Source organism: Kogia breviceps, chromosome 7, assembly GCF_026419965.1.
Source record: "Kogia breviceps isolate mKogBre1 chromosome 7, mKogBre1 haplotype 1, whole genome shotgun sequence".
Lineage (NCBI taxonomy): Eukaryota > Metazoa > Chordata > Mammalia > Artiodactyla > Physeteridae > Kogia > Kogia breviceps.
In genome coordinates, this window is record NC_081316.1 from 61,994,885 (window position 1) to 62,021,188 (window position 26,304).

The following is a 26,304-nucleotide window of genomic DNA, read 5'->3' on the forward strand; positions in this document are numbered from 1 at the left end:
TTTTTAATCCTCACAACAACCTTCTGAGATATTATTAATATCTCCATTTTCCAAATGAAGATAATAAGGCATTGAGAGGTTAAGTAACTTATCCAAAGTCACCCAACGAGTAGGGTATTTGGACCCAGACAAATAGGCTCTAGAACACATTCTGTTAAGCACTGATCTAAAAGTAAGGGGGATCTATTGAAGGACCATGATCAGTACTAGAAAAGTTCACTCTGACAGGTGTGTGAAATGGGGCGGTGAAGATAGAGGAGAGATGACAAGAGATAGATGTGGCAGTGACCAGCACAGCGCCAGGCACATGAAACCAGTAATAGCTAACATTTACGTAACACGCACTAGATGTGCAGTACTGCTCTCAGCTCTTCATTTTCATTACCCTGCTTAATCCTGTGAGGTAACAGTACAATTATTATCCCCAGTGTACAGATAAAGAAACAGAGGCATGAGAGCTTAAGGAATTTGCCCAAGGTCTTGCAGGAAGAGAGCTGCAGAGCTGGGACTTGAACCCAGACAGCCTGGCTCCAGAGTCCACCACGCTCTTAATCTCTGTTCAATAGTGCCTTTCACGTAGGCACTTAGGTATTTGAGAATTCATTCACTCACAGAGTGGTGAACCCCCCTACCCCTCAGCTGCAGGACCACTAATGAGACCAGTAAGGAGGCTAAGGGAGGGGGAGGCATTTGTTCCAACCAGAGGAACAAGGGAAGCTTCTGGGAAGAGATGACGTTTAAGCAGAGCCTTGAAGGAAGGGCTTGGGCTAGCATTTATTAAACACAGGGGCAGTGCAGGCAGAAGCAACAGCCAAGGAAGGGCAAGAGGCAGGTGACTGCAGCGCAAACTCAAATGTTTCCATTTTTAGAAAAGAACACAGTGTGCATTTTACAGCTGAAATTTACTTTTTCTCCAGAAGGTTCTATTAGCTAAAAGATCCTAACTAAAATGTTTTAATCAGATTTAAAATTTCAAACTCAAGCCTGTTTTTAAATCATTGTCATATACACATATATGATATATACACACATATATTTATATATGACAGCAATTTAAAACATATATATTTGGCATTCTGTCATTGATATACGTATTGTACTTATTTTTCACCTTCTTGCAAACAGTGTTATTACCCTAGTGGGAGAGGTTTAAAAATGTTCAACCCTGTGCTCTAGTAATCCTACATTTGGGAGTTTGTTTTGATTAAATAACCCCAAATGAAGACACTGATTTATCCAAAATGTATATTTTTAATAAAGATATAATTCACATACTATAACATCCACCCTATTAAAGAGTATAATTCAGAAATTTTTGGCATATTTACAAAGTTGTACAACTATTACCACTAATTCCAGAAATTTTTTTATCGGCCCCCTAAAGAAACCCTAGACCCATTAGCAATCACACCCCATTCTCCCTTTCCCTCACTAATCTACTTTCTGTCTCTGTGAGTTGGCCTGTCCTGGACATTTCATATAAATGTACTGATGCATACAATATCTGGCCTTTCGAGTCTGGCTTCTTTCACTTAGCATAATGATTAAAATATATTTATGTGCAGTGTTACCTGTAATTATGCAAAGCTGGAAATAATCAGAATATCTATTTGAGGGCTGGTTAAATAAATTCTGGTATTTCCAGGCAGTGGAATAACATGCAGTCATTAAGAAAAACATTTATGAAAATATTCAACGATATAATACAATGATCAGTGAAAAAACCTCCATAAGCAACCATTTTTAACTGTAAATGTATTCAGAAATATCCTAAAATCTAGGAATATACCAAAATATTTACAATGGTTTCCTTTGGGTATTGAACTCATGGATCTCCATGTATTTTCCTAGTTTTCTTCAATGACAGTGTTTTGTTTCCGTAGTCAGAAACACAAACACATTTAAAGACCACACCACTGCCTCTGCTGTACACACACCTCCCTCCGTCCTGCACCCTCCTGAGCAGAGTGCACCCCTCTTCTCTCCCTCAGACCAGGTCCGGAACAGCTACTACATCGGGGCCGACGGCTCCCTGCGGCTGCTGTTGGCCAACGGCATGGAGGTGGCCCTGCAGACGGAGCCCCACCTGCTGGCCGGGACCGTCAACCCCACCGTGGGCAAGCGGAACGTCACGCTGCCCATCGACAACGGCCTCAACCTGGTGGAGTGGCGGCAACGCAAGGAGCAGGCTCGCGGCCAGGTCACCGTCTTCGGGCGCCGGCTTCGGGTGAGCAAGGCCTCCAGCGGGTCTCAGCCCCTGGGGGTGGTTGGATCCTGAGGGGGGAAAGAAGGAGGAGGTATCTGAGAACTGGACTCTTCTTGAAACTGTCCCGGGGCGAAAGTGTTCCTGGGCCTCAGTTTCTTCACCTGCAAAGGGGAAAGTAAATCAAGCGACCACACACAATAAGAGGCTCGTGTATCTTTTCAGTTGTACCAGTGAAATGATCACTGGCTTTGATGTTAGTCAGGCTTCCGGCTTCTATTATTCCCTGAGTGAATTGGGGCAAATCCGCAATCTCGTGAAGCCTCAATTTCATTATCCATAAAATGAGGAAGCTCAAACCAATTTACAGGCTGCTACAATGATTAGAAATAATACATAAGAGTGCCCTATACAGAGTCTGGCACGTAATAAGTGGTCAGTAATACCTATTCTAGTTGTCCTTTTATTGTTATTCTTATTACTGTTATTGTTATTACTGTTGCTAACATGTACCAAGAGTCAGTTTAGCTCTTTGGAACCTAAGCCACATTCTCCTTTCAGGCAGAGTTATCTTTCCTAAGACAGCAGAACGACCCCACCATAGCTGTCACTGCCAGGGGGTTGGCATCTACAGTGTGGCATCTCAAAGCACTTTGCAGTGTGTGCATGCCCTGAACCAGCCCTTTTTCTGCCTGACTCCCATGTCTCTATAGTGTGGCCTCTGCCCCAGGGCCAGATTGCCCAGCTTCTTTTCCCTCCAACTTCAGAAAGGAAGACAATGGGGAGAGTGAAAATAGAGGACCCAGACCTGGCTTTTAGCACAGTTCCTTGCAGACCACAGGTGCTCCATGGAGACTTGCTGAGCTGCAGGGTACCACAGGACCTAGCCACATACTCCTGACTCCTAAAAGCCACAGAAGCATCCTCATGCAATACGGCCGGGGCTGTCTTGAGCCCCCTGCCCTTTCACACAAAGAAAGTTCACTTAAGCCCCTGATCCATGCATGGGATAACCAGGGTCCAGAGAGAAAAGGGATTTTTCCTGATTCACACAGCTGGGCGGCAGTAATGACTAGAAATAGGCACCCTGTCTCCTAGTGTCATTCTCACAACAGATACAGAAACAGTAAGTTACTTATTCAATGTCACACAACTAGAGCCCAGACAACAAGGTTTCCTGTGTTCCTCAACAGTCAAGAACTCAAGCAACTATCTAATGTGGGAAACAGCCTTCCACTGGCTCCCCAGAGAAGGCCTGGCTTTCTTTGTTCTCTGTGGGACACCATCCATGGCCTCACTGAGCCCCCTGTGTGAATTCTCCAGGAGCCCTTCATACACATCTGAGGCAGTGAGCTAAGTAGAAAGTTTGACCAGGGTTTATTCCTGCCTGGGCCACATGTGTAGCCTTGAGCAGCTCCTCTGAGCCTCAGATTCCTCTGCAGAAACCAGATGATTTATTTGAAGCACCTAGCCCAGCGCTGGAAGACCCCAGGTGCTCAATAAATAGCAGCAATTAGTGCTATTAGGATTTCCTCTCTGCCATGTGAACTGGACCAAAAGTTTCCCAGGCACTAACTGGTCCCTCTCTGAGCCTGAGATGAATGACGCTCCAGTCGGGCGGCCGCATCTCTGAGTCCTCCCCAAATAAATGGCCACCCACAGTGGTGGCATTTGGAATTAGAATGTTAGCCGGGTGCACCTCCCCATAATGGAGCTCATTTTTTATACAACTGGGAACTTTTTCTAAGAAAGAAAGATATAAAATAATCTCATTGCCGCCACTGCTGAAGCACAGGAAGCATTAGGTGGTTCCCCAGTGAGCTGCTTAATTCAATTTTATTAATTTTGCAGCAGAGGTATAGATCCTCTTCAATGGGGGCCCTCCAGGAGGTGAGGGGGGCAGCTGGCTTGGTGGTACCACCTTGGGGGGGTCACAAGGGACCTTCCCAAAGATGCTTTAAAAGGGCCCCCATCACTGTTGGCGGTGCAGACCCCACATCTTCCCCTGCCCTCTCTGCAAAGAACACAGCTTCAGCCTCCAACGCCTCTGATTTTTCATGGGAACTGACACTGTTTTTGCTCCTGCAATTGTGTTTGATTACCCCTGGGGAGGCAACCTTATTTTAACCAGGCCATTCACAGCTAAAGTCCTCTCAGCACCATCATTATAAATCCTGATTTTCAAGACTTTAGAATTTGTTTGGGGAGGAGAGGGAGACACACATGTCTCTGCTTCCTCTGAAAATGACCACAATCATTTGCTGTCATTTAATGGAAATAACTGCAACCATTAACTAAGTACCTTCTATATGCCCAGCACTCCACTAGGTAATTTACTAAGGTTTCTTCAGTCCTCACAACAGTCCTGCTGTTTCACAGGGGGAGAAATTGAGACTCAGAGAGGGAAAGGCACTGGCCCAAGGTCACACAGAAAAGTCGGTCACAGAGTTGAGGCTGGACTCCTGGCCTGATTCCTAGACTTGAACCCTTTTCTACCACACAGGGCCCCAGTGGGCCTTTCATTACCTTAATCCACATGTGTGGGTTGGCATTATATGGCCTGCATCGTCTGCTTTCCTCTTGGGGCTTCTTACCTACTTGTCAAACTTAACCAGTAACTAATGGAAGAGTCCGAAAATGTGCCCAAATGCCCCATCAGGCCCACCACCACTTAGAGGGAACCAGCATTCTAGCTTCAGAATACCTGGCAGTGTTTCAGGGACAACTGGTGCCCCTAAGGGGTGGATCCAAATACAGAAACAGGCCTCTGAAGTCTATTTCTCAACTAAAATATGAAAAACCTTGGTTTACTGCTACCCCTGTGAGACCCCTGTATTTCTGACTCTGAAAGGAAACTGAATTGTGTGCTGACCTAGCAGCCCAGGTAGAGATCACACAATGGGCTCCTGAGTCTAGAGGAAGGAGCAAAATGTTCCAAAACCTAGGACAGTGTCTCCTGGCAACCCCCAGCCAGAGAAGTCGTCCCAGGCTCAAACATACACTGCCTCCCAGGGCCTCCAGGAAGAACAAGATGTCTTGGGAGCTAACTGAGGTGACCAAGAAGCCCTAATTGTGGTGGCAGAGGGCAGGAGAGACCCCAGAGGAGACGGGGAGTCCACAGCCCTAAGAAGGGCTGGACTTGCTCAGAGGACCACACATCGTATGTTGGCACGTTGCAATGGTGAGAGTCTAATGCGGACTCAGTCATTCACCAGCCACGGGACCTGGAGCCCATCCTGACTGTGGTCTCCCTGGTATCAAACACGAGTGCAAACACTGGCACATAATAAATGGGGTCAGGCACTGATTTGCTGGGCCCACGAGGCCCCTCCCTTTCCAGGAGAGAGTCAAGAAGGGTCTGCCTTTCTATCCTCACTAGGAGAATCATATTAGGAAATGATGTAATCGTTTCCGCTACTCTTTACCCAGCATCTGCATTGTCTTTATCCTCACATCAGCCCTATGTACTTGGCATGATTATTCCCATTTTACAGATGAGGAAACTTCACAGAGCTGACAAGGGACAGAGCCAGGACCCAAACCCTTGTCTGTTGACACCCACGACCCGTGCTGCCTCCTCTCCTCGGGAGCTTCTCAGACCAAGTTCTCAATGTCTAGATTAACTCTCTCTTTCCTCCTACCCCTTCCCCAGGTTCACAACCGGAACCTCCTGTCTCTGGACTTTGACCGTGTGACACGCACAGAAAAGATCTATGACGACCACCGCAAGTTCACCCTCCGCATCCTGTATGACCAAGCCGGACGGCCAAGCCTCTGGTCACCTAGCAGCAGGCTGAATGGTGTCAACGTGACCTACTCCCCAGGGGGCCACATTGCTGGCGTCCAGAGGGGCATCATGTCTGAGAGGATGGAATACGATCAGGCGGGTCGCATCACATCTAGGATCTTTGCTGATGGGAAGACCTGGAGCTACACGTACTTAGAGAAGGCAGGTGTCTGTCTGCCTCCATCACTGGCCTTGCCATATATAGAAGATCCATCACTGTGGCTCAACCCATGGCCAGGCCCAGCCTGCTGACCTCAGCGGGATGGATCTGACCCATGCGGTCTCCAAAAGGAAATGTTCAGGAAAATCCGCATCAGCGTGCCAGAGGGTCGCGGGTGGTGTATGGATGGATTATAGTGATGGGGTGGTAAGTGGGGGGTCCTGGGGAAGGAGAATGTGAAAGTCACACCCTGTAGGCTGGAGCTAGACCCAAACACTATCTGGACTTACAGAGCAGGATTTCGGGTCCAGACCCAGGCAGGGGGTCTGCTCCCAGGTCTAGGGCTCTTGGTGTGATCTGGTCACAGAGAACAAGGCAAAAGCCTGGGGATTAGTATTAAGCAAGAGGTGCTTAATCCTGAGCTTCAAGTGCTAGGTGTGGCCTTAGTATGTCCCTTCTGCTTCAGGGCAGGATTCAGTTCATCCCAGGGACTTGGAATCAGAAAGGGCCTGAAATCAAAAGTTGGTCCCAAATAAGAGAAAATGCTAACTTTGATGCCCAGATGCCTTTAGGCCTTTTATCTACTGACTTATTCCTGAAACAGTCTGTATGTCATACCCCAGTTCTGATACCCAGATCCTTACTTAACGTTTTGCTCCTGCTCACGTGTCCAGGGCCCAGGCTCTGCTTGATCTGTGATCTGTCTCCCCTACCCTGTTCCGTGTTCGCATCTCCGAGAGCAGCATTTTGTGGTAGTGCTAAGAGAGACCTTGGAGGTCATCCGACACACTTAAAAATCCAACCCAGAGGGAAAGAACTTGCCCAGGGCCACACAATGAGTCCATTATTGGAAACCAGGTTTCCCCATATTCCCATCACAGCCCAGCCCACCCCCGGGTGAGCATATGACCTGTTACCACATAAACAATTATGCAAAACCTTAAATGTCCTTCTCAGACAAGTCTTTATCCTGTAGGCCGTAGGGAGTCAACGGACGTTGTTTAGCAGGCAGTCGACATTGTCAGGCTGAGTTTTAGGATAATCATTCTTGCCTGAGTAGGAAGATTGATCTGAGAAGGAATCTGGGACAAGGAAGCCAGGAGAGTGGCCGCTGCAAATACTTTAGGCCAGTGTTCCCAACTCCATGCTGAAATCATCATTTTTGTACCCCACAAAGGGGCAAACAGACAAGGCTGCTCACTATAGGAAGGCAAGTGGCCTGAGTGTTCTGAGGCCCCGGGCCCTGCCAGGGTCAAGGGCAGAGAGAAATTCTTGTCTTAGCACATTTGTACCCCATTGCAATATCCTAGGGCGCACTGGTTGGAAAGCTCTGGTTTGGGCATAACTTAAGAGAACCATCAGCTTCCTTGACCTTTCATTCTTTTCCTTTAAGTCTTGGGCTCACAGACCACCCCTTCCTTCCCAGCACCCTCTTCTCATCTCTGGGTTTTCCTTCCCCTCCAGTCCATGGTGCTGCTCCTCCACAGCCAGAGGCAGTACATCTTTGAGTTTGACAAGAACGACCGCCTCTCTTCTGTGACCATGCCCAACGTGGCCCGGCAGACGCTGGAGACCATCCGCTCGGTGGGTTACTACAGGAACATCTACCAGCCCCCCGAGGGCAACGCCTCAGTCATCCAGGACTTCACTGAGGACGGGCACCTCCTCCACACCTTCTACCTGGGCACCGGCCGCAGGGTGATATACAAGTATGGCAAGCTGTCCAAGCTAGCCGAGATGCTATACGACACCACCAAGGTGAGCTTCACCTATGACGAGACCGCCGGCATGCTGAAGACCATCAACCTACAGAACGAGGGCTTCACCTGCACCATCCGCTACCGTCAAATCGGGCCCCTGATCGACCGCCAGATTTTTCGCTTCACCGAGGAGGGCATGGTCAACGCCCGCTTTGACTACAACTATGACAACAGCTTCCGGGTGACCAGCATGCAGGCCGTGATCAATGAGACCCCGCTACCCATCGACCTCTATCGCTACGACGATGTGTCGGGCAAGACGGAGCAGTTCGGGAAATTTGGTGTCATCTACTACGACATTAACCAGATCATCACCACGGCGGTCATGACCCACACCAAGCACTTTGACGCATACGGCCGGATGAAGGAAGTGCAATACGAGATCTTCCGCTCGCTCATGTACTGGATGACCGTCCAGTATGATAACATGGGGCGAGTCGTTAAGAAGGAGCTGAAGGTGGGACCCTATGCCAACACCACCCGCTACTCTTATGAGTACGACGCCGACGGCCAGCTGCAGACGGTCTCCATCAATGACAAACCGCTCTGGCGATATAGCTATGACCTCAACGGGAACCTGCACTTGCTGAGCCCCGGGAGCAGTGCACGACTCACCCCACTACGGTATGACCTCCGTGACCGTATCACCAGGCTGGGCGACGTGCAGTACAGGATGGACGAGGACGGTTTCCTGAGGCAGAGGGGCAGTGATGTCTTTGAGTACAACTCAGCGGGCCTGCTCATCAAGGCCTACAACCGGGGTGGTGGCTGGAGCGTCAGGTACCGTTACGATGGCCTGGGGCGGCGGGTGTCCAGCAAGAGCAGCCAGAGCCACCACCTGCAGTTCTTCTACGCAGACCTGACCAGTCCCACCAAGGTCACCCACCTGTACAACCACTCCAGCTCTGAGATCACATCCCTCTACTATGACCTGCAAGGACACCTCTTTGCCATGGAGCTGAGCAGCGGAGATGAGTTCTACATAGCCTGTGACAACATCGGGACCCCTCTTGCTGTCTTCAGTGGAACGGGCTTAATGATCAAGCAGATCCTGTACACGGCCTATGGGGAGATCTACATGGACACCAACCCCAACTTCCAGATCATCATTGGCTACCATGGTGGCCTCTATGATCCGCTCACCAAGCTCGTCCACATGGGCCGGCGAGATTACGACGTGCTGGCTGGTCGCTGGACTAGCCCAGACCACGAGTTGTGGAAGCAGCTTAGTAGCAGCAATATCATGCCTTTTAATCTCTACATGTTTAAAAACAATAACCCCATCAGTAACTCTCAGGACATCAAGTGCTTCATGACAGGTGAGGATCAGGGCTCATTCAGAGGGCAGGAACCACTATCACTCTGGTCATCTGAAAAGACAGTCTTCCTTGAGAAAGCTGGTATTGGGTAATGGGAGATACTGACTTCCTCTTAGAGCAGCATTTTCCAAAGTATTTTTGAAGAAACACTAGTTCAGAGAAATGCTTTGGAAAAACCGGTTTTGGCATCAAATCAATTTAACAGGGCAACTAACGTTCTTAAATTTTCACGATACATTTCGGCTTATGAAAGGCTCTGAGAAGTCCTGTAGTAAAGAGAACTGTTTCATATATCTACCCGCTATTTTTCCAACTTATTTGACCATGAAACCCTAATATTTCACTGGATGCATCCCCTGGAATGTACTTTGAGAGTTTCTGACCCAAAGATCAGGCTGGTTATGAGTCCCTGATAAGTCGAATGAAGGCATGACCAAAAAAAAAAAAAAAAAAAAGAAAGAAAGAAAAGAAGAATTCAATTCTCTTATTTGGGATGAGGTAATGGAAAATTCAGACTTTGGCAACAGACAGAACTAGGTGAAAGATCCATCATTTCTAAGCTATGACAGTCACAAAATTTATTTAACTTCCCCTGAATTCCAGTTTCCTGATCTATAAATTGAAGTTAGAATATCTACCCTGACTCTGGTAAGTTAAATACGCATATTGTAAATCCTAGAGCAACTACTAAAAGATAAAGCAGAGACACAGCTTATCAGTCAATAGTGGAGATAAAATGAAGACTGAATTAATAATCCAAAGAGGGTAGGAAAAGAGGGAGAAAAAGGAGCAAAGAACAGATGGACAAATAGGAAAAAAAAAAACTTACCTGATAGGATGGTTGCAGGGGTGAAATGAGATACATTTTATAACCTACTTAGCACAGTGCCTGGCTTATGTTGGTTCCCTTTCCCCTACCGTCTGATTTTTTTTTTTTTTTTTTTTTTTTTTTTTTTTTTTGTGGTACGCGGGCCTCTCTCTGTTGTGGCCTCTCCCGTTGCGGAGCACAGGCTCCGGACGCACAGGCCCAGCGGCCATGGCTCACGGGCTCAGTCGCTCCGCGGCATGTGGGATCTTCCCGGACCGGGGCACGAACCCGTGTCTCCTGCATCGGCAGGCGGACTCTCAACCACTGCGCCACCAGGGAAGCCCCCGGTCTGATTTTAAAAGTGAGCTTTGGTCTCCACTACCGTGAAACCAACTTGAGTGTAAAATGCCCCATAGGTCACACATGCCAGAAATGCCTCTAACAGCCTCCTTCCAGCAAGCAGCCGCTGCCAGGCCAGTCACAGAAGACCTCAGGAGTCAGAGCAGCTCTGGGGCTTCAGGTCTGGATAAAACCATCACCTTTTATAGAACAGAGTTCGTGGTGGACAGAAGTTGGGCATGACAACTTGCAAACATGGTCGTCTCACCATCTTTTGTCCTGTGACATAATCCTCCTGCCCTTAGTTTAAGGCAGTTTCCTTCATTCAACAAGGGCCCCCTCTGTGCAGCCACTGTTTTAGGCACTGGGGATAGAAAGATGATCCCCGCCCTCCAGGAGTTCACCCCGCCACAGGCCAGACAGACAACTGCTGTCCAGTGTGAGGGGCCCAGGCAGAGGCTTGCGCTGATGGCCAGTGAAACACAGGAGACACAGCCGGTTCTACCCAGGGAGCAGCTGGCGCGTGAGGTCCGCTTACGAGTGGACATTCGCCAGGTAATGGGAGAAAAGGCGATCCAGATAGAGGGGACCACACGTACAAAAGTGTGGAGAGGGCAGTGTGTACAGCTCACGTGAGTGCCCCTTAGGGACATGGTGGCTTCCCGGCCCCCAAACTGGGGTGGCCCAGTCTGGACCTGTTTCTGCTGACAGAATTAGAGGAGTCTTCTTTCAGGGAAGAATTCCAGGTGGTCATGTCGAGAGCAGGAGTCCCAAGAGTGGGAAGGAAGAGAAGACACAGTGGTGAGCAGGTGCGATGAAACCATCCTTGGGGCCTGTGGACGCACAGGAATATCTCAACAAGGTTTCACAGCATTCACCGTACTCGGCTTGCTGCCAGCCCTAGAAAAACTTAAGCGATTGAGAGGACATTTCTCTTACATCTGTCTGCATTAAGCACGCCCCCTGCCTCATCTTCCAGTGAACTTCCTGTGAGATGCCTTGGCAGGTTACTGTAGCTGAAGAAAAAACCGTTTTACTACTAAAAGCCAAGATACTACTAATTCTCACTGAACTTGACCATTTAGCTTCCACGTGGGTTACATGCAACCTCATTCACATCCAGCAACAACAACAATAAAAAGGCATCTCATCTTTTTTCCAAAAGCAGGATAGGGTCTTAAGCCTATAATACTGGAGAGGCTTATGTCACATGACAACCCCTGAACCAACCAGCATGGCTGGGGAGACAGAATGCACTGATTGGCTTAGCCTAGGTCACATGCTTCAATGCTAAGCCCTTAGGTGGAGTCAGCATCCCTAAAAATACATGGATACCCTAAAAAGAGAGAGAGAGAAGGCAGAATGGGACACTAGGAAGGCAACTTAAAAATGTCCACCACTGATCCATCCCTCACTTGTAGCCTGTGCGATGGGGACCACTGACCCCATTTACAAAGGCGGAAAGTGAGGGTCAGAGAGGTAAAGTAACCCGCCCAGGAAGAGGTGGCAAGGCTGGGGTTAGAACTCTGCTGTGTCTGACTCCAAAATCCTCATTCTTAGATTTGAATTCCCTCTGTAAAGTGCAAAGCTGTGTACATGTGAATGGGATTATTATTTTTCATCACTGTCCCAGGCAGCCACACTGAAGTCTGGAACGAACAGATGAGTAAAGAGCTTTTTAACTTGAGGGAAATGTCTACCTCTGATGTCATAGGAAAGAAGAGTAAAATTTCCAACTCTTCAGAAAAGCACAGTAGAAAAAGCAGTGAATAAATCAATTTTCAGCATTTTTCCTAAAGGCATAATGAGAAAGTTTCCCACCTTCCATCACTTGTAATTAAGGCCCAGGCCTCTTTTCAGCCCACTGGCTTCCTGGGAATTTGCAGTATTCCTGATAGAAGCTTTCCTTTGCAACTACAAATTCAGATGCAAGTTCTCAGCCTCAGGCAAAATGGCTTTGTAGGGTTTTGTCCCCCACTCCACCCCATTCTGTTTGTTTAATTCCCCAAAGAACCATCTACCAAGATTCAGAGAATCAGAGATACTTAGAAACTCAGTGAGGAAAGGGACTTTGGAGAAAACTGGTCCAAGCACCTCATGCTACAAAAGAGGAAGTGGAGTTCCAGGCACATGGAGGCTTGGGTTTGAGGAAACACAGGCAACCTTCTATGAGCCAGGAACCAAGCTGGACACTTTAAAATACATTAAATCCAATCATGTATGTAACAAAACAGAACAGTTCCTGCTCTATGTTGGCTGCCCTAAAGTGGGAACACTATTAGTATTCTTCTCCATGACTTGGTGAAAACCATTTCTCCCATGAATTTGCAGTTAAGGAAACTGAACCTCAGAGAGGTTAAGGAAACTGTCTAAGATCACACAGTTTGCAAGTTGGGAGCCAGAGTTTGGACCTGGGTTTTGTCTTCCCTCACCATGTTCTTTCCCTTGCGTGATCTTTCTAGAAGTAGAATCTGGGTTTCCAAGCTTCCTTTTCTACCACCCCTCCACGTCAGAACCTCCAGGCTTCAAACCCAAGAGAGGGGCTCTGGAACATCGAAGAAACAAAAACCAAAAAAAAAAAAAAAAAAAAAGGAAAAAAAGAAAAAGGCAAACTTGAGGTTCTTGAATGGAAAGGCAATGTGGGATGAAGTTGGTGACCCCCAAATGGCATTCCCATCACTGGAATGAACTCAATTCCACCAATGCCTGGACCCTAAGAACCTCCCTGACCAGGGATCTGTCTGCTTTGGAAGAAGCCAAAAGCAGACCTGAATGCCCACCACCCAGAGTTGCTGGCTCAGAGACTTAATTCCACATCCTGCCTTCTCCTGACTTTGGATTTGAGTCTCTAGTCAACAACTGCTTTGGCGTCTTCAGCTGCCCCTTCCCAAGGAAGGCTGAGCCATGCTGGGACACAGGCTGTCTGTCTTTCTCCTGTAGACCCCAAATCACCTCCCACCTGCCATCTCAGGCTCTTCCTGCTCCAGCCTCCATTCTCCTTTCTGGTTCTCTCTCTGCCTTGCTGAACTGCTGTCTGGTTACCCGAACGCCCCCAATACTCCCCTCCCCTCTCCAGGCTTTGCCTTATACAGTGGACTTTGCCTTCATCTCCATCGAAGCCTGACAAAATTTACACAGCTTTCACTGTCTGGCTTAAAGGCAACCTTCTTCATGAAGACTTGTCAGTCTGTGGAACTGAAAGACTTCTGCCCTCCTGTAGGTGTTTTTCCTGTGTCAGGTTATCCGTGTCCATGTCTCATCTCCCCTTCTGGGTCCTGCGTGTGCAAGCGGAGGATCTGTGACACCAGAGCTGGGCACCTGAAAGACACTCAGCAACAGAGGGCCAAGTAACTGATGACACACTTTCCACCCTCTTTCTTCTCCTGAAATCTTGGCTTCCTGATTCCACTCTTTAGGGAGCCAGTTGCTCATGACAATATCCCACTTTCCCTATACCTAGTATTTTATAATTAGTAACCCCCCAGGAATATTATAGAAACCAGTAAATCCAATGCCTATGGGGCTAGATCCTGAAGCCCAATATAAAGACTGGAAAACGAAGGCACAGGGAGGTTAAGTGACTTCCTTAGGCTCTCAGAGTAAATAAAGGCAGGATCAAGGGGAAAAAAACTCTTTGATCTTTGGTCAGGCCACCTCCATGCCCAATGCACGTTAGCCCTGAGGCTCTAATCTCTTCAAAAAGGAGAAAGGAGGGAGAGTTTGCTTCTTCAGTGAGTTTTCTCTTTGAAAGTCATTCATTAAAATCTTTCCTTTGGGGTTGGTTGTCCTCCGTGTCTCCTGTTGATTGATGTTGGGGGTGGATGTGGAGGAGTCTTCATCCATCAACAGCTGTCCCTGGCTATGAAGCTGAAGGTCCTCGGGGTAGAGTGACAGTAGTAATAGGAGTCTGGAAACCTAGGTTCTACTTAGGTGACACCTCTCAGATACATCCCTAGGAGGGGACACTAGGTCCCAAGAGCATGTTCAGCTTTCATACTGTGAAACAGTTTCCACCATGCTTGTTGACTCTCCCCCCGGCAGCTCTCCATATCCTCACCCCGCCCCCCTGCAGCCTAACTCTAGGCTGCTTTCTTGGGATGTGTCACTCTGAGGTCCACTGACTCCGTGGGGATGTTTCTGCTTCTCTCCCACCCAGATGTCAACAGCTGGCTCCTCACCTTTGGATTTCAGCTTCACAATGTGATTCCCGGCTATCCCAAGCCAGACATGGATGCCATGGAACCATCCTACGAGCTCATCCACACACAGATGAAAACTCAGGAGTGGGACAACAGCAAGGTAATTCACACACATGGCTGCCCACCCCTCAAGCCATCCAGACATTGCAGGAATGGGTCCCACCAGCTTTTCAGGAAAGCCTAGGCCAATGATAGAAACCAATGTGGTACGTTCACTGTGCCTGCCAGAAACAGTTCAGCAAATACTTAGTAACCCTGCCACTGGCAAGTCACTGTGGACCCAGCTGTCACAGCACGTAGGCCCTCACCAGCCAAATTAAGGAGTTTTGTATGTTACACTGAGTTTGGAGTTCCACACAAAAAAATGAGCCTTTGTCCCAACCCAGAACAAAAGTACAAAGAGGGAAGGTGTGTTCGAAATACAAATGTGACATTTTCTGAGCACCTCAGTGCACCTGGCCTATTCTACATAAATTAACACACAAATATCTCTTGGTATCGTTGTTCTCATTTTACAGATTTCATGCCTGAGGCTTTTGAATGCCACACAGCAAGGATGAAGTAGAGCAGATTCAAACCCAGATCTGTCTGTAGGTGCTCAAAAAAATGTTACTTTCCCCTTTCTTCCGTTTATGACCCAATTTCAAAGACTCATAGAATTTTATGGCTATAAAGATCCTTAAAAACAGTTTCATTCCACCCCCTCACTTCAGGCATCCATTGCTCATTTCTTCCCACTACCCGCCTCTTCCATAAGATCTGTGCTAAGAGACGGCTCTTCCAGGCCCCAGGCCCCAGGAGCCCAGTGAGTGCAGGAAAGAATCAGGCAGAGACCAGGCCTTCCAGGGGATCCCTGACCAGGGGGACAAGAGACTGAGGAGGAAATCAGGGTTGCCAGATGGCATACTGCTGGCGATCAGAAACTTACACATCCATATCTCTTACCCCAGTCGGATTCCATTAGGCCTCAGCCTAGCTGTTTCCTTCCCCTGACCGCTGGAGAATGTGATTCTGCACCTCTGTGCTCCGGTGGCACCTATAGCTTCCTCTTGCTAAGCACTCACAATGCTATATTTTCATTCCTGTTTTCTTCCCTGTATCTCCACTAGACCCTAAGCCCCAAGAGAGCAAGTACTGGGTCTTATGTAGTACCCAGCATACCATCTCACACATAGTAGGTGCATGGAAAACTTTTGTTGAATGAACAAATGGTTGAAAGAAGTAAACAACCCTGTGAGTTCGGCCTTTTTCCCCATTTTATAGATAAGACCAGAGTTGAGAGAAACTTGTCCGAGGTGAGCTGGAAAGGCGATGAGAACCCAAGTCTGTCTGGTCACGAAGCCCATCCTCTCTCTGCGGCCCTAGCCCCGCCCCCTGCCCCTCTCCAATCCCCACCATCCACCCCTCCAGGTACTGCCCAGCTGCCCACAGGACTGACTGTTTTCCCAGGGCTGCTCCCAGCCACTCAGCTGCACCCCCTACCTCCAGGCTCCCTTCTCCACCCCCTCCCAGAGCCACAGTCTCTGAAGGCCGTTTGCCAACCTCGCCTGTCAATGAATTATTGATTTCTGCCCTTGGCAAGCATTGGAGATCTTTGTTGTTGAGCACTCCAGCTTCCGTGAAACTCTAGGAAATAATTGTTCACAGACAGGGTTCTATTAATTATAAAGAGGACTTAATTTCAGTGAGAAACCGATGGGCCTTTTTCTAAAGCCATTTCTCTAAGTTGCCGATAAGGCCCTGGGGCCTGCCTGAACGTGGCTTCCAACTTGTCCCCCAAAGCAGCCAAGAGGGGGGGCACTTGAGGAGCCCCCAGGAAGCACTGTAGGGACAGAGGCCCTCCTTGAAAATCATTTCTAAACATGGCAGACAGCAATACAGCAGGCTAAGAGGGTTTATGTAAATCACTACTCTTCATCCTACTAAGGCCTTCTTGTCAAGAGTGCATTCCTCGCCATTCCTGCATCTAACATCATCCCCTCATCTTCCAAGTCCCAACTCAAGCGTGAGCCTGTCCTTGAACCCCATCTCCTTCACCTTGCTCCTCCTCCTCCACGCTGAGACATCCTGAGCCGCGGTTGCACCTCCCGACTCCAGCAGCCCTTGAACTGAGCCTCTAGGATCAGACAGACCAGGGTTTGAATGTTGGCTTGAATACTTACTAGTCGTATGACTGTGGGCCAGTTAACAACCTCTTTGAGCCTTAGTTTCCTTAGGTGTAAAACCAGAACAATAATAGTCCCTACTGTATAAAGTTATTATGAAGATCCAACGAGATAATGCCTGTGAATTATTCAGCTCAAAGAACACGACATGTTGGCTATAGCTGTTACTATTACTCCTCTTAGACCACCACTCATCACATTTGATTGTAGTTATTTGTTGCCACGTCTGTCTTTCCCCACTAAACGAGGAGTTCTTCAAGGACAGGGATGATGTCTGATTCATTGTTGTGTCTCCCATGCCGAGAAAGGGACTGGGCAGTAGATGCTCCCTGAACAGCTTCTGAATGGAAGGAAGAGTGAATAGATGGATAAAGGAGGGCTGGGTGTCCTCGTGGTCAGCAGTAGAGCTAGATGCTACAGGTTAATACATTTGTATAGGTTTGACTTTTAGTCATGTAAGCTGATCCTCCAGGCCGTTGGAAGTTTTTCCCCATTTATCTCACTGTCTCTCTCTCCCCCCACCATCAGTCTATTCTCGGGGTACAGTGTGAAGTGCAGAAGCAGCTCAAGGCCTTTGTCACCCTGGAACGTTTTGATCAGCTCTACGGCTCCACAATCACCAGCTGCCAGCAGGCCCCAGAGACAAAGAAGTTTGCATCCAGTGGCTCAGTCTTTGGCAAAGGGGTCAAGTTCGCCTTGAAGGATGGCCGAGTGACCACAGACATCATCAGTGTGGCCAACGAGGACGGGCGGAGGGTTGCTGCCATCTTGAACAACGCCCACTACCTAGAGAACATGCACTTCACCATTGACGGGGTGGACACCCACTACTTCGTGAAACCAGGACCTTCGGAAGGCGACCTGGCCATCCTGGGCCTCAGCGGGGGGCGGCGAACCCTGGAGAACGGGGTCAACGTCACTGTGTCCCAGATCAACACGGTACTCAGTGGCAGGACTAGACGCTACACAGACATCCAGCTCCAGTACAGGGCACTGTGCTTGAACACCCGCTATGGGACAACACCGGATGAGGAGAAGGCACGGGTGCTGGAGCTGGCCCGGCAGAGGGCCGTGCGCCAGGCCTGGGCCCGCGAGCAGCAGCGACTTCGGGAAGGGGAGGAAGGCCTGCGGGCCTGGACAGAGGGCGAGAAGCAGCAGGCGCTGAGCACGGGGCGGGTTCAAGGCTACGACGGCTTCTTCGTGATCTCGGTCGAGCAGTACCCGGAACTGTCAGACAGCGCCAGCAACATCCACTTCATGAGACAGAGTGAGATGGGCCGAAGGTGACAGAGAGGACCATGTCCGGGACTTCTTGCCAAAGACAGCTACTCTTTTGTGGCCGCATACCCGACTGTGTTGTACTTAAAGAAAAAAAAACAAAAGAATCCTTTTTTAAACAAGTACAGAAAGCAAACAAACAAAAAAGATACTGGTTGCATTGTAATTCATGCAACATCCTTTTTTTTTAAGAAAAGAAAAACACAAATTTGGCCTTCACACATTTTTTGCAAAGAACAGAAGGTATTTTTTTTCCATAGTGTGATCACAATGAAAACTTTCTTGTCTTTTGTGCCCTTTTCCTTGAGGAGTTTTCCTTGTTGTTTGGGGTACATTTCTCCTCACTGAGATGCATCTCCTGGGGTGTGTCCTTGTCTGTCCCCAGGTACCCAGTGTGATGTGAGACACAAGTGTCTGTGCTAACTTGTCCCATGTGCAACTTTCTCTTCCATCGGGGTCGGGCAGGAGGGAAGGGTGCGGAGAGTAATGGGCCGGTAGCAAATTTCCGAGGGGGCCTGGAAGGAGGGTCTGCAGGACCTGAGGATCTTTGGCTAAGCTCCCACAGACAAGTGGTGGCTCTTTTTACTCACTGTGTTCCATGCCTCCAGAGGACCATGGATGGTTCCTTCTTCTCTGGGGAATTTCATGATGTCACAGCACGTTTTTCACGCTGCCCCAAACTCCTGTCCAAGCTTTATATTTTGATGCGAAATGAAACCCCCAACCCCTTTTGCAAATCTTGTCTAGTTGTCAGTGCCACTTCCATACTGGGATGGAGAAAGTGTCTCCCAGGTCCTTTCCTCAGGCTGTTGACAGCATCCTGGGGCTTTAGAGCCCAAGCCTCCCCAAGAGGCAGAGGCATCCAGGACATCTGTGGTTGGTTGGTCCTCCCATGATGTTCCTTATTCATCTCTTTCTCTCTCCCAAAGTCAGATGTGAGAACCAGCACTGCACAGCAAGCCCTCAGTGTGGGCACCACGTCCAGAAGGGAAGGTCACCCATGGCAAAAGAATGGCTGTGGTGGCAAGGGTACCAGCCTGCCTTCCTAGGTGAAGCCCTCTCCCCATGACTTTGGGTATCTTCCCTCCACTGCTCAGCTGCCACCACTGAGAAACAGGAGTGTGGAGAGAGGTGCTTGGTGGCCTTTGATTGTGGAAAGAGGCTTAAGAAAAAGCCGGCCAGAGAGAGGAAAGCATGAGTCAAGCATCCTTCTAACGAGCTCCTGAAGGCTCCTCTGCCTCTCATGTACTGGGCTAATTGCAGAGCTGGGATGTAGCTGGATAGGCTTTCAGGAAATTCCTTCTGTGAAGTTCTTCTAAAACAGCTTCCCCTCTAGAGGAGCAAGATTAAGGAGAAAGGAGGAAAGAGATAATTTGGTGTGGCCTGGCAGCGTCAAGCTACCCCACCAGGATTGGGGGCGGTTCCTAAGGCTGGTGCCCATGGATCCAGAAGGCTGGGCTACAGTTGTCCCTGTGGAGACCTGCGCCTGTGGTCACTGGGCAGAAGTTGAAGTCCTTTCAGGAGCGAGTACATCCCACACCTGGAGGGCATGCCCAGGGAGAGGCAGCAGCCAGTGGGCCATGGGAAGCATTGAGAGTAGGGGAGAGCTAGAAGCTCCTTTCTCCTGTTTTATCTGCCTAATTACCACTGTCATTACCTCTCACAGCAGGCTCTGGGAGACCAGGAGGGGAAGCCAAATGGTTCCTTTTAAGCTGGGCTTCTTAGAAAGTGGGACTTTTTTTTTTTTTTTTTTTTTTTTTGCGGTATGCGGGCCTCTCACTGTTGTGGCCTCTCCCGTTGCGGAGCACAGGCTCCGGACGCGCAGGCCTAGCGGCCATGGCTCACGGGCTTAGTTGCTCCGCGGCATGTGGGATCCTCCCGGACCAGGGCACGAACCCGTGTCTCCTGCATCGTCAGGCGGACTCTCAACCACTGCGCCACCAGGGAAGCCCGAAAGTGGGACTTTTATGGGTTACATTTTACATTGAGAGTGGAAAATGAATTCTGAGTCTGAGCTCCTTCCCGTGGAAACCTTGTTGGACTGACAAGCTCATGGCACCTTTATAGCCTTACTCACAGAGTCTTCAGAATATTCCATGAGTTATTGAAACCGAAAAGGTCTCTTACTGCATGAGAATCGGAGCAGCACGGAGGCTGGGGTCTGCCTGGCAGAGGAAGGCACCCAGAGCTTCTCGGGAGAGGAGGTTTTGCCTTACGTCATCCCCCTGGGATGAGAGGATGTGTTTCGCTAAGTGCTCTTCCTGTTTCCAAAAAAAGTGACACTGCTGCTACAGTGTCTTGGACTATTTGCCCACTGCTCCCAGAGCTCCGCTGAGTCAGATGCAGTGCTCCCGGGCCCACTGTGCAAGGCGGGAGCTGGCGGCAGGTCCCATCCGGCAGGATCGTTCTTGGATGGGATGGAAAATAGTTTGGCCTGAAGAACACAAGTTTTTTTTTTTTTTTTTTTTTTTTTAATCCAAAATAGACTTATGCCTCTCAAATGTACTCTTGATACAAGGAACCCTTGAGCAATGGGACCCTGCGTGTTGACCTAGATGATCAGTTCCATCCTGGCTTCCCGACATCAGTCAAGACCTGCTGGGGACGTCTACTTGGAGGTCAGAGACAGCATGAGGGCTGAATGAACCATCTCCCCACATCTCCCCAACCCTCTGACTCTCCACCCCTTACCACCACCAAAGTAAAAGTGTGGACTCTTAAAGATCAAAATCACAGAGAATAATTGAGCATTATTCCCTTCCTTTAAACGAATGATGTTATATTTTTTCTGGGCTACATACCACCAAGGAGGCATAGCTTCTGTATGGGGAGAAGGTGAAGCATCCCCAGCCTTTAGAGAGGACCTCAGGTGTGGGGCAGGCAGCACGATGCACCTCAGGTTCACACTGCTGGTGTTGCTATTGGAGGTGGTGCTTCTGGCCTCGGTCCTTCTGAGTTGGTTTCCATTTGGGCTGGCAGCTGACTCACTGCCTGCACTCTCAGTCTGTCCTCCTGCTGAGGCCAGCAGTGCCAGTCGCACCACAAGAGTGAGTCTGAAGGCATAAGCCAGAGTCCCCTGTGCCTCCTCAGTGGCCTCCAGGCATCAAATCCCATCCTTTTTTTTTTTTTTTTTTTTTGTGGTACGCGGGCCTCTCACTGCTGTGGCCTCTCCCGTTGCGGAGCACAGGCTCCGGACGCGCAGGCTCAGCGGCCATGGGTCACGAGCCCAGCCGCTCCGCGGCATGTGGGATCCTCCCGGAGCGGGGCACAAACCCGTGACCCCTGCATCGGCAGGCGGACTCTCAACCACTGCGCCACCAGGGAAGCCCGTCCCATCCTTGATGGCACCTGCCCTTTTGGCATTAACCAACCAAAACGTGTACATTCCTTAGAATTACCAGCCCTCCCTCACTGGCTCAGGTTCATTATTCTGCAGGATGTCAGCTTCTGACCCTAGAAAAAGGTTTATTTTGAAAGAGCCCCTGCCTTCTCCCGTATCCTCTACAGCTGCCTTCAGCTCCTCATCCTCAGCCCCTCTGTCATCACCTTAAATAGGACTTCAGTCATTCCCCAACTTTGTTTTTTATAGGATGAGGTTTCCTTTTTATCCGCCCTCCAGGCAGACATCACTGGAGGGCAGGGCTATGACAATGGGAAGAAGGGAAAGGAACTCCACGGTCATTACCCCTGATGCTTGTCACTCAGAACTGTGGGCTGAGAATTAACCCAAGGAACAGACTAGTGCCTGATTTCTACCTAGGGATGGAGGATTTGAAACAATTGCTAAGAAACTGACCAGAGGTTGAAAATGGCCAGAGGGCGTGATTTTAAAGAATCGGGAGGAGGTGGGGCTGGGAGCAGAAGGTGATGGAGGCAAAGGAAGCTGAATACAACTGGGCAGTGTTTTTATAGGCACGGAACAAGGAATCAGATTTGCTTAAAAACAAACAAAAAAAACAATAAAGGACCTTTTTAGCTGTGACTTTTTTTTTTTTTTTTAATCATACGCGGGCCTCTCACTGTTGTGGCCTCTCACGTTGCGGAGCACAGGCTCTGGATGCACAGGCTCAGCGGCCATGGCTCACAGGCGCAGCCGCTCCACGGCACGTGGGATCTTCCCGGACCGGGGCACGAACCCGTGTCCCCTGCATCGGCAGGCGGACTCCCAACCACTGCACCACCAGGGAAGCCCTAGCTGTGACTTTTAAGTACCGCCTTATAGGTGGCAGGGGTTTCCAATCTGCAAAGATGAGATTTCCATGTGAAATCTTAGAATTGTTTCACATCTGCAGCCTGTTATTTGCAGTCGCCACGAGGTGAGGACCATGAGGCTGAGCTTGGTGCCCAGGAGGAAGGAGTCTACCGGGCCTCAGCGGGGTCTCGGATTTGGGGGTTTGTTCCCCTGGTGCTTAAAGTCGAATCTATCCTCCATTCCTCACAGCAGCCACTAAGCCCCGGCCGTGGCTTCTGGTCCTGAGCTGGGGCCTGCCTCCTGAGGGGTCTTGGAAAGCACCCAGTCTCTTTTTTCCCTTGGGATCCTCATTAGGATTAAAAGCCCTCTATTTAAGGTTCAAAATTCCCAGGTAGTTTATACACTTGTCTGTATTTTACTGGACAGGAGGGCATTAAAAAAAGAACTCTGTAGTTCAAGGCCCTTTCATTTTACCTTCAAAAAACAGCAAACTCCTTTTAAAGACTCATTGCTCAGGTGATAGAAACTTTATCCTCTCCAACCTTTCCATTCTCAGAAACCAGCCTTGTGTACCTGACTGCACCAGACAACAGGCCGATGTTGGGTTTCTTACCCCCTCTGGAATGCCAAAGGCATGATACTGGGCGACCTCTTGGTCCCGAAGAAAATGTGTTTGATTCTGAGGGCAAACTGCCAACGGAGAACCAACTTTCGGGCAGGCTCAGCCATCCTGGCAAAAGCTGAGTCACAGATGTTTGCTGGTTCCTGGCAGCCCTAGATTCACCCAACGCCAGAATCCCACTTTTCTAAACCTGCCTGTTGTTCTTGAAGACTTCTGAACCCACAGCTTCAGCAAAAGGACTCTCCCAAGCCGCCTCTGGACGACCAACACTGGAGACTCTGGCCTTACCATGTGGAAATAGTTTTCCTGAAGTCTGGAACTAATTTTGAGAAGTTTTTTTCTCAACACTTTTGTGTTTCTAACACTGTATTCTTGACTGTGTAAATACCAACAAGGCTGTAAATAAATGCAGATGTAGATACCTTCTAGAAAAGAAAAAAAAGGCATAAAAACAAAACTAGAAGTGATCCCGTGTAGCCTTCGTTGACAAATAAAAGAATATTTTGTGTTTAAAGCTGTCTGGTGGCCTTTGTTTGGAGTAGTGATTGCTTGAGCCAGTCCTCTGAGTTTGCACTACTAGAAGCTCCTGTTCTCAGGAGGACCTCCAAAGCTCTGGTGCTTGGCCCCAAAGTCCCTCTTAAGCCCTCCAGGTGACAGCTGTCATGGAGAGGCATTTCCAGAGGACACAAAGACCCTGGGGCTTTAACCTCACGAATATCAAAGCACCTCTGACATCAGCTATGCCCCACTGCTCCCCCGGGCCACATTGCAGCTGCTGTCCTTACTGGCCTCAGGGACAGACTCCAAGGGGTGGGCCAGCTCGACACTGCCCTAAGGAAAGAGCCTGTGCTCTGCCACTGGGCACAGAATTGTCCACTATGTCACAAGTCACTGCGTTCCACATGGGGTGTCATTGGTTGCGCTTTCAAAAACATGCATATTCATCATACAAATTATTATAACCACATAATACAACTTGGAAAAAAAGGAAGAAAATTCCTTTAGCATTGTTTTGGGTTTTTTTGTTTTTGTTTTTTGCTCTGTGTGTTCTTAATCTAAGGTAATTGAAAAAATATCTAAGGTAGTCACAGCATACAGGTAATTTTTCACCCTGCTTTTCTCACATAATCTCACACTTAACCTCACGTCTAGAAGCCCGGGATGACAGCTGGTCACTTAGGAAAGTACATTTGCTAAGCCCACCTCCCTCGTGTGAATGGCAAACCTTATGAAAATTCAAATAACTGAGGACAAGAGTGAGAACAGAAGGTTCATTGCTTCCCATTAGCCTCAGGTCTGGCCCATCACCAGGCCCTGCGGGAAGGAGCTTCAAGCTTCGGCTCTCTTCCTTCCACCCGGGCAGCTATGGGCTGTCCAGGCACTGCTACCCGAGCTGTCATACTTTTGTGGTGCCAGGGACGGAGGCACCTGCAGTGGTAGACAAAAAACATTTTGGGGGTGCAAAACTTGGCTCTAGCACTTAACTGTGTGATCTTAGACAAGTAATTTAAATTCTAAGCCTCAATCTTCTATCTATGACGAGGGTATGATGGCACATACCATACCTTCCTGGTTACTGCTCAGATCACCTTAAAGGAGCAGGCGTATGTCGCATGCTGCTCTCTGAACAACAGGACTTGGCCCAGGCCCAGTATAACTTTTCCCCCTCACACCTCCCTCCCCAGCCCTCCACCCACCTCCCTTCCAAAGTCTGGTACTCTTCCCACTACACCAGTGGTTCTCAAACTTTGGCCTGTACCAGACTCACCTGGAGTGTTTATCAAACCACAGATTGCTGGCCCGGCCCCCGGAATTTCTGAAATCAGTGGGTCTAAGATGGGGCCCCATAATGTGCATTGCTAACATATTCCCAGGTGATGCTGATGCCCCTTCACGCTTTGAGAATCACTGCCAACGACACTGTCTTTTACACTATGGAGCGAATAAGCTTCTCAGCACGGCCCCTCAGATGGCCTTGGTCAAGGATATCTACCATTTCCAGCCAGCAGAGCCAGTGTATCGGTCCTCCTCTGCTGCGCCCTCTCCCGCTTCTGCACTACATACAGTCAGCCGCGAGGGAACGTCCCCCACCCCAAGATACCCAGGCTTTCACATCTTGTGGGCCTTTGCACTCAGCGCTTCTTCAAGCCCGGTGGAAGTGTTCTCCGAAGCCCTCCAGCAGCCCTTTCCCTCTCCACAGACACTCACCGCACACTGCCACGAGCCAGGCACTTTCAAGACTGAATTAACTGGTGCGTGAGCATCTTGAGCCCAACCCGATCTGTGTCTATCTAATCCTCTGTGCGTCCCCAGGGCCCAAAGCAGGTACCCAGCTGTGGGTCACCCTAAGCTCAGCTTGGTCTTTGCTGCCGGGGCCCACGCTCTCTGGTGTATTTGAGAAAAGGGGGGATGGTTGCCTATCCCCTTCTGAATGGAGGCCGCCTCGCCTCCCGAACCGGGCGTTGCGCTCCCTCCCAGGCTCTCCCGGAAAGTCTGCGTGCTACAGGCGCGCTGGCCTCGCGGAAGGAGGAGGGGGCGGGAACAAGGCAGGTCTCCTCCCCTACGTTCCGCGCTCGCCACGCTCTGTAACCCCGCCCTCGAGGTTGCACGGGAGATTCTTCAGGACGCGTTGGAGGCAGTGGAGAAAACTACCAGGCGCCAGGAAGAAGACTTTACAGTGAGTACTATTAGGCCTTTTCTCCCGTATCCAGCGGAGAAGGGTGTAACCTCTTACAGGGCGTTCCTCGTGGTCTCACCCACCCTGCCCTTGTTCCCAGTTCTCATGCCGGCGTTTCTGTGGGCGTCTCTCCCTTCAGCCCCACACTGGAAATCCCGTTCCATGCCTTGGAAAGCTCCACTGCTACTGGAGTGCCCAGCCCTGCCTGCATCAGGCCATCCAGCGTTAATCTTTCAAGTCTGACGCCATCAGTCTGGAATGGTTCGATGGTAGGCTCTAGCCACCATTCCCTGGCCAGTCCTCCTTCACGGTCGCAGCGCAGTAGGAGTTGCAATTACATTTTTGTATCCTTTCAGAATCCAAAGCTTATTTGTGGAGACACACACACTTTCCAGGTGAAACCGCACAACTCACATTGGGACTTGAACCCGCCAGCCAGGACTCGAAGCCAGCCAGAACCCAGATTGGGACGTGAACCCGCCAGCTGGGACTCAAACCTAGACAAAACTAAGATTGGGGCTTGAACCCAGTGTCTTTTAATTGAGTTCACACACCTGGTCTCAGGATTTAATGAAGCTCAGATTCCTTATATCTCCTCTCAGAAAGAATTTAGTAAGAGACAAAGTGATAGGTAAGAAGTGGATTTGAGAGATACACATTCCATAGACAGAATGCAATCTGTCTCAAAAGGCGAGAGCTTCCCCAGGGCATGCGTCTTCTCTGAACGTGAGAGCGGCCATGGGAAAAACACACTTCACAGAGAAGAGTGTGGGCCATCTCAGAAGGCGAGAGGCC

The 26,304-nt window shown here is 49.3% G+C and overlaps 1 protein-coding gene across 10 annotated transcripts in view; it reads left to right on the forward strand.

Annotated features, from left to right (window-relative positions):
- Nucleotides 1-19,754, forward strand: part of TENM4 (teneurin transmembrane protein 4) — a 748,739-nt gene extending 728,985 nt beyond the window's left edge. For all 10 annotated transcript variants that reach the window (XM_067038410.1, XM_067038412.1, XM_067038413.1 and 7 more), the window contains 5 exons: nucleotides 1,992-2,227; nucleotides 5,856-6,152; nucleotides 7,615-9,229; nucleotides 14,533-14,675; nucleotides 17,269-19,754. In XM_067038410.1, the coding sequence (XP_066894511.1) occupies nucleotides 1,992-2,227; nucleotides 5,856-6,152; nucleotides 7,615-9,229; nucleotides 14,533-14,675; nucleotides 17,269-18,027 (3,050 nt within the window). In that variant the 3' untranslated portion in view covers nucleotides 18,028-19,754. The remainder of the gene's footprint in view (nucleotides 1-1,991; nucleotides 2,228-5,855; nucleotides 6,153-7,614; nucleotides 9,230-14,532; nucleotides 14,676-17,268) is intronic.
- Nucleotides 19,755-26,304: the final 6,550 nt, after the last annotated feature.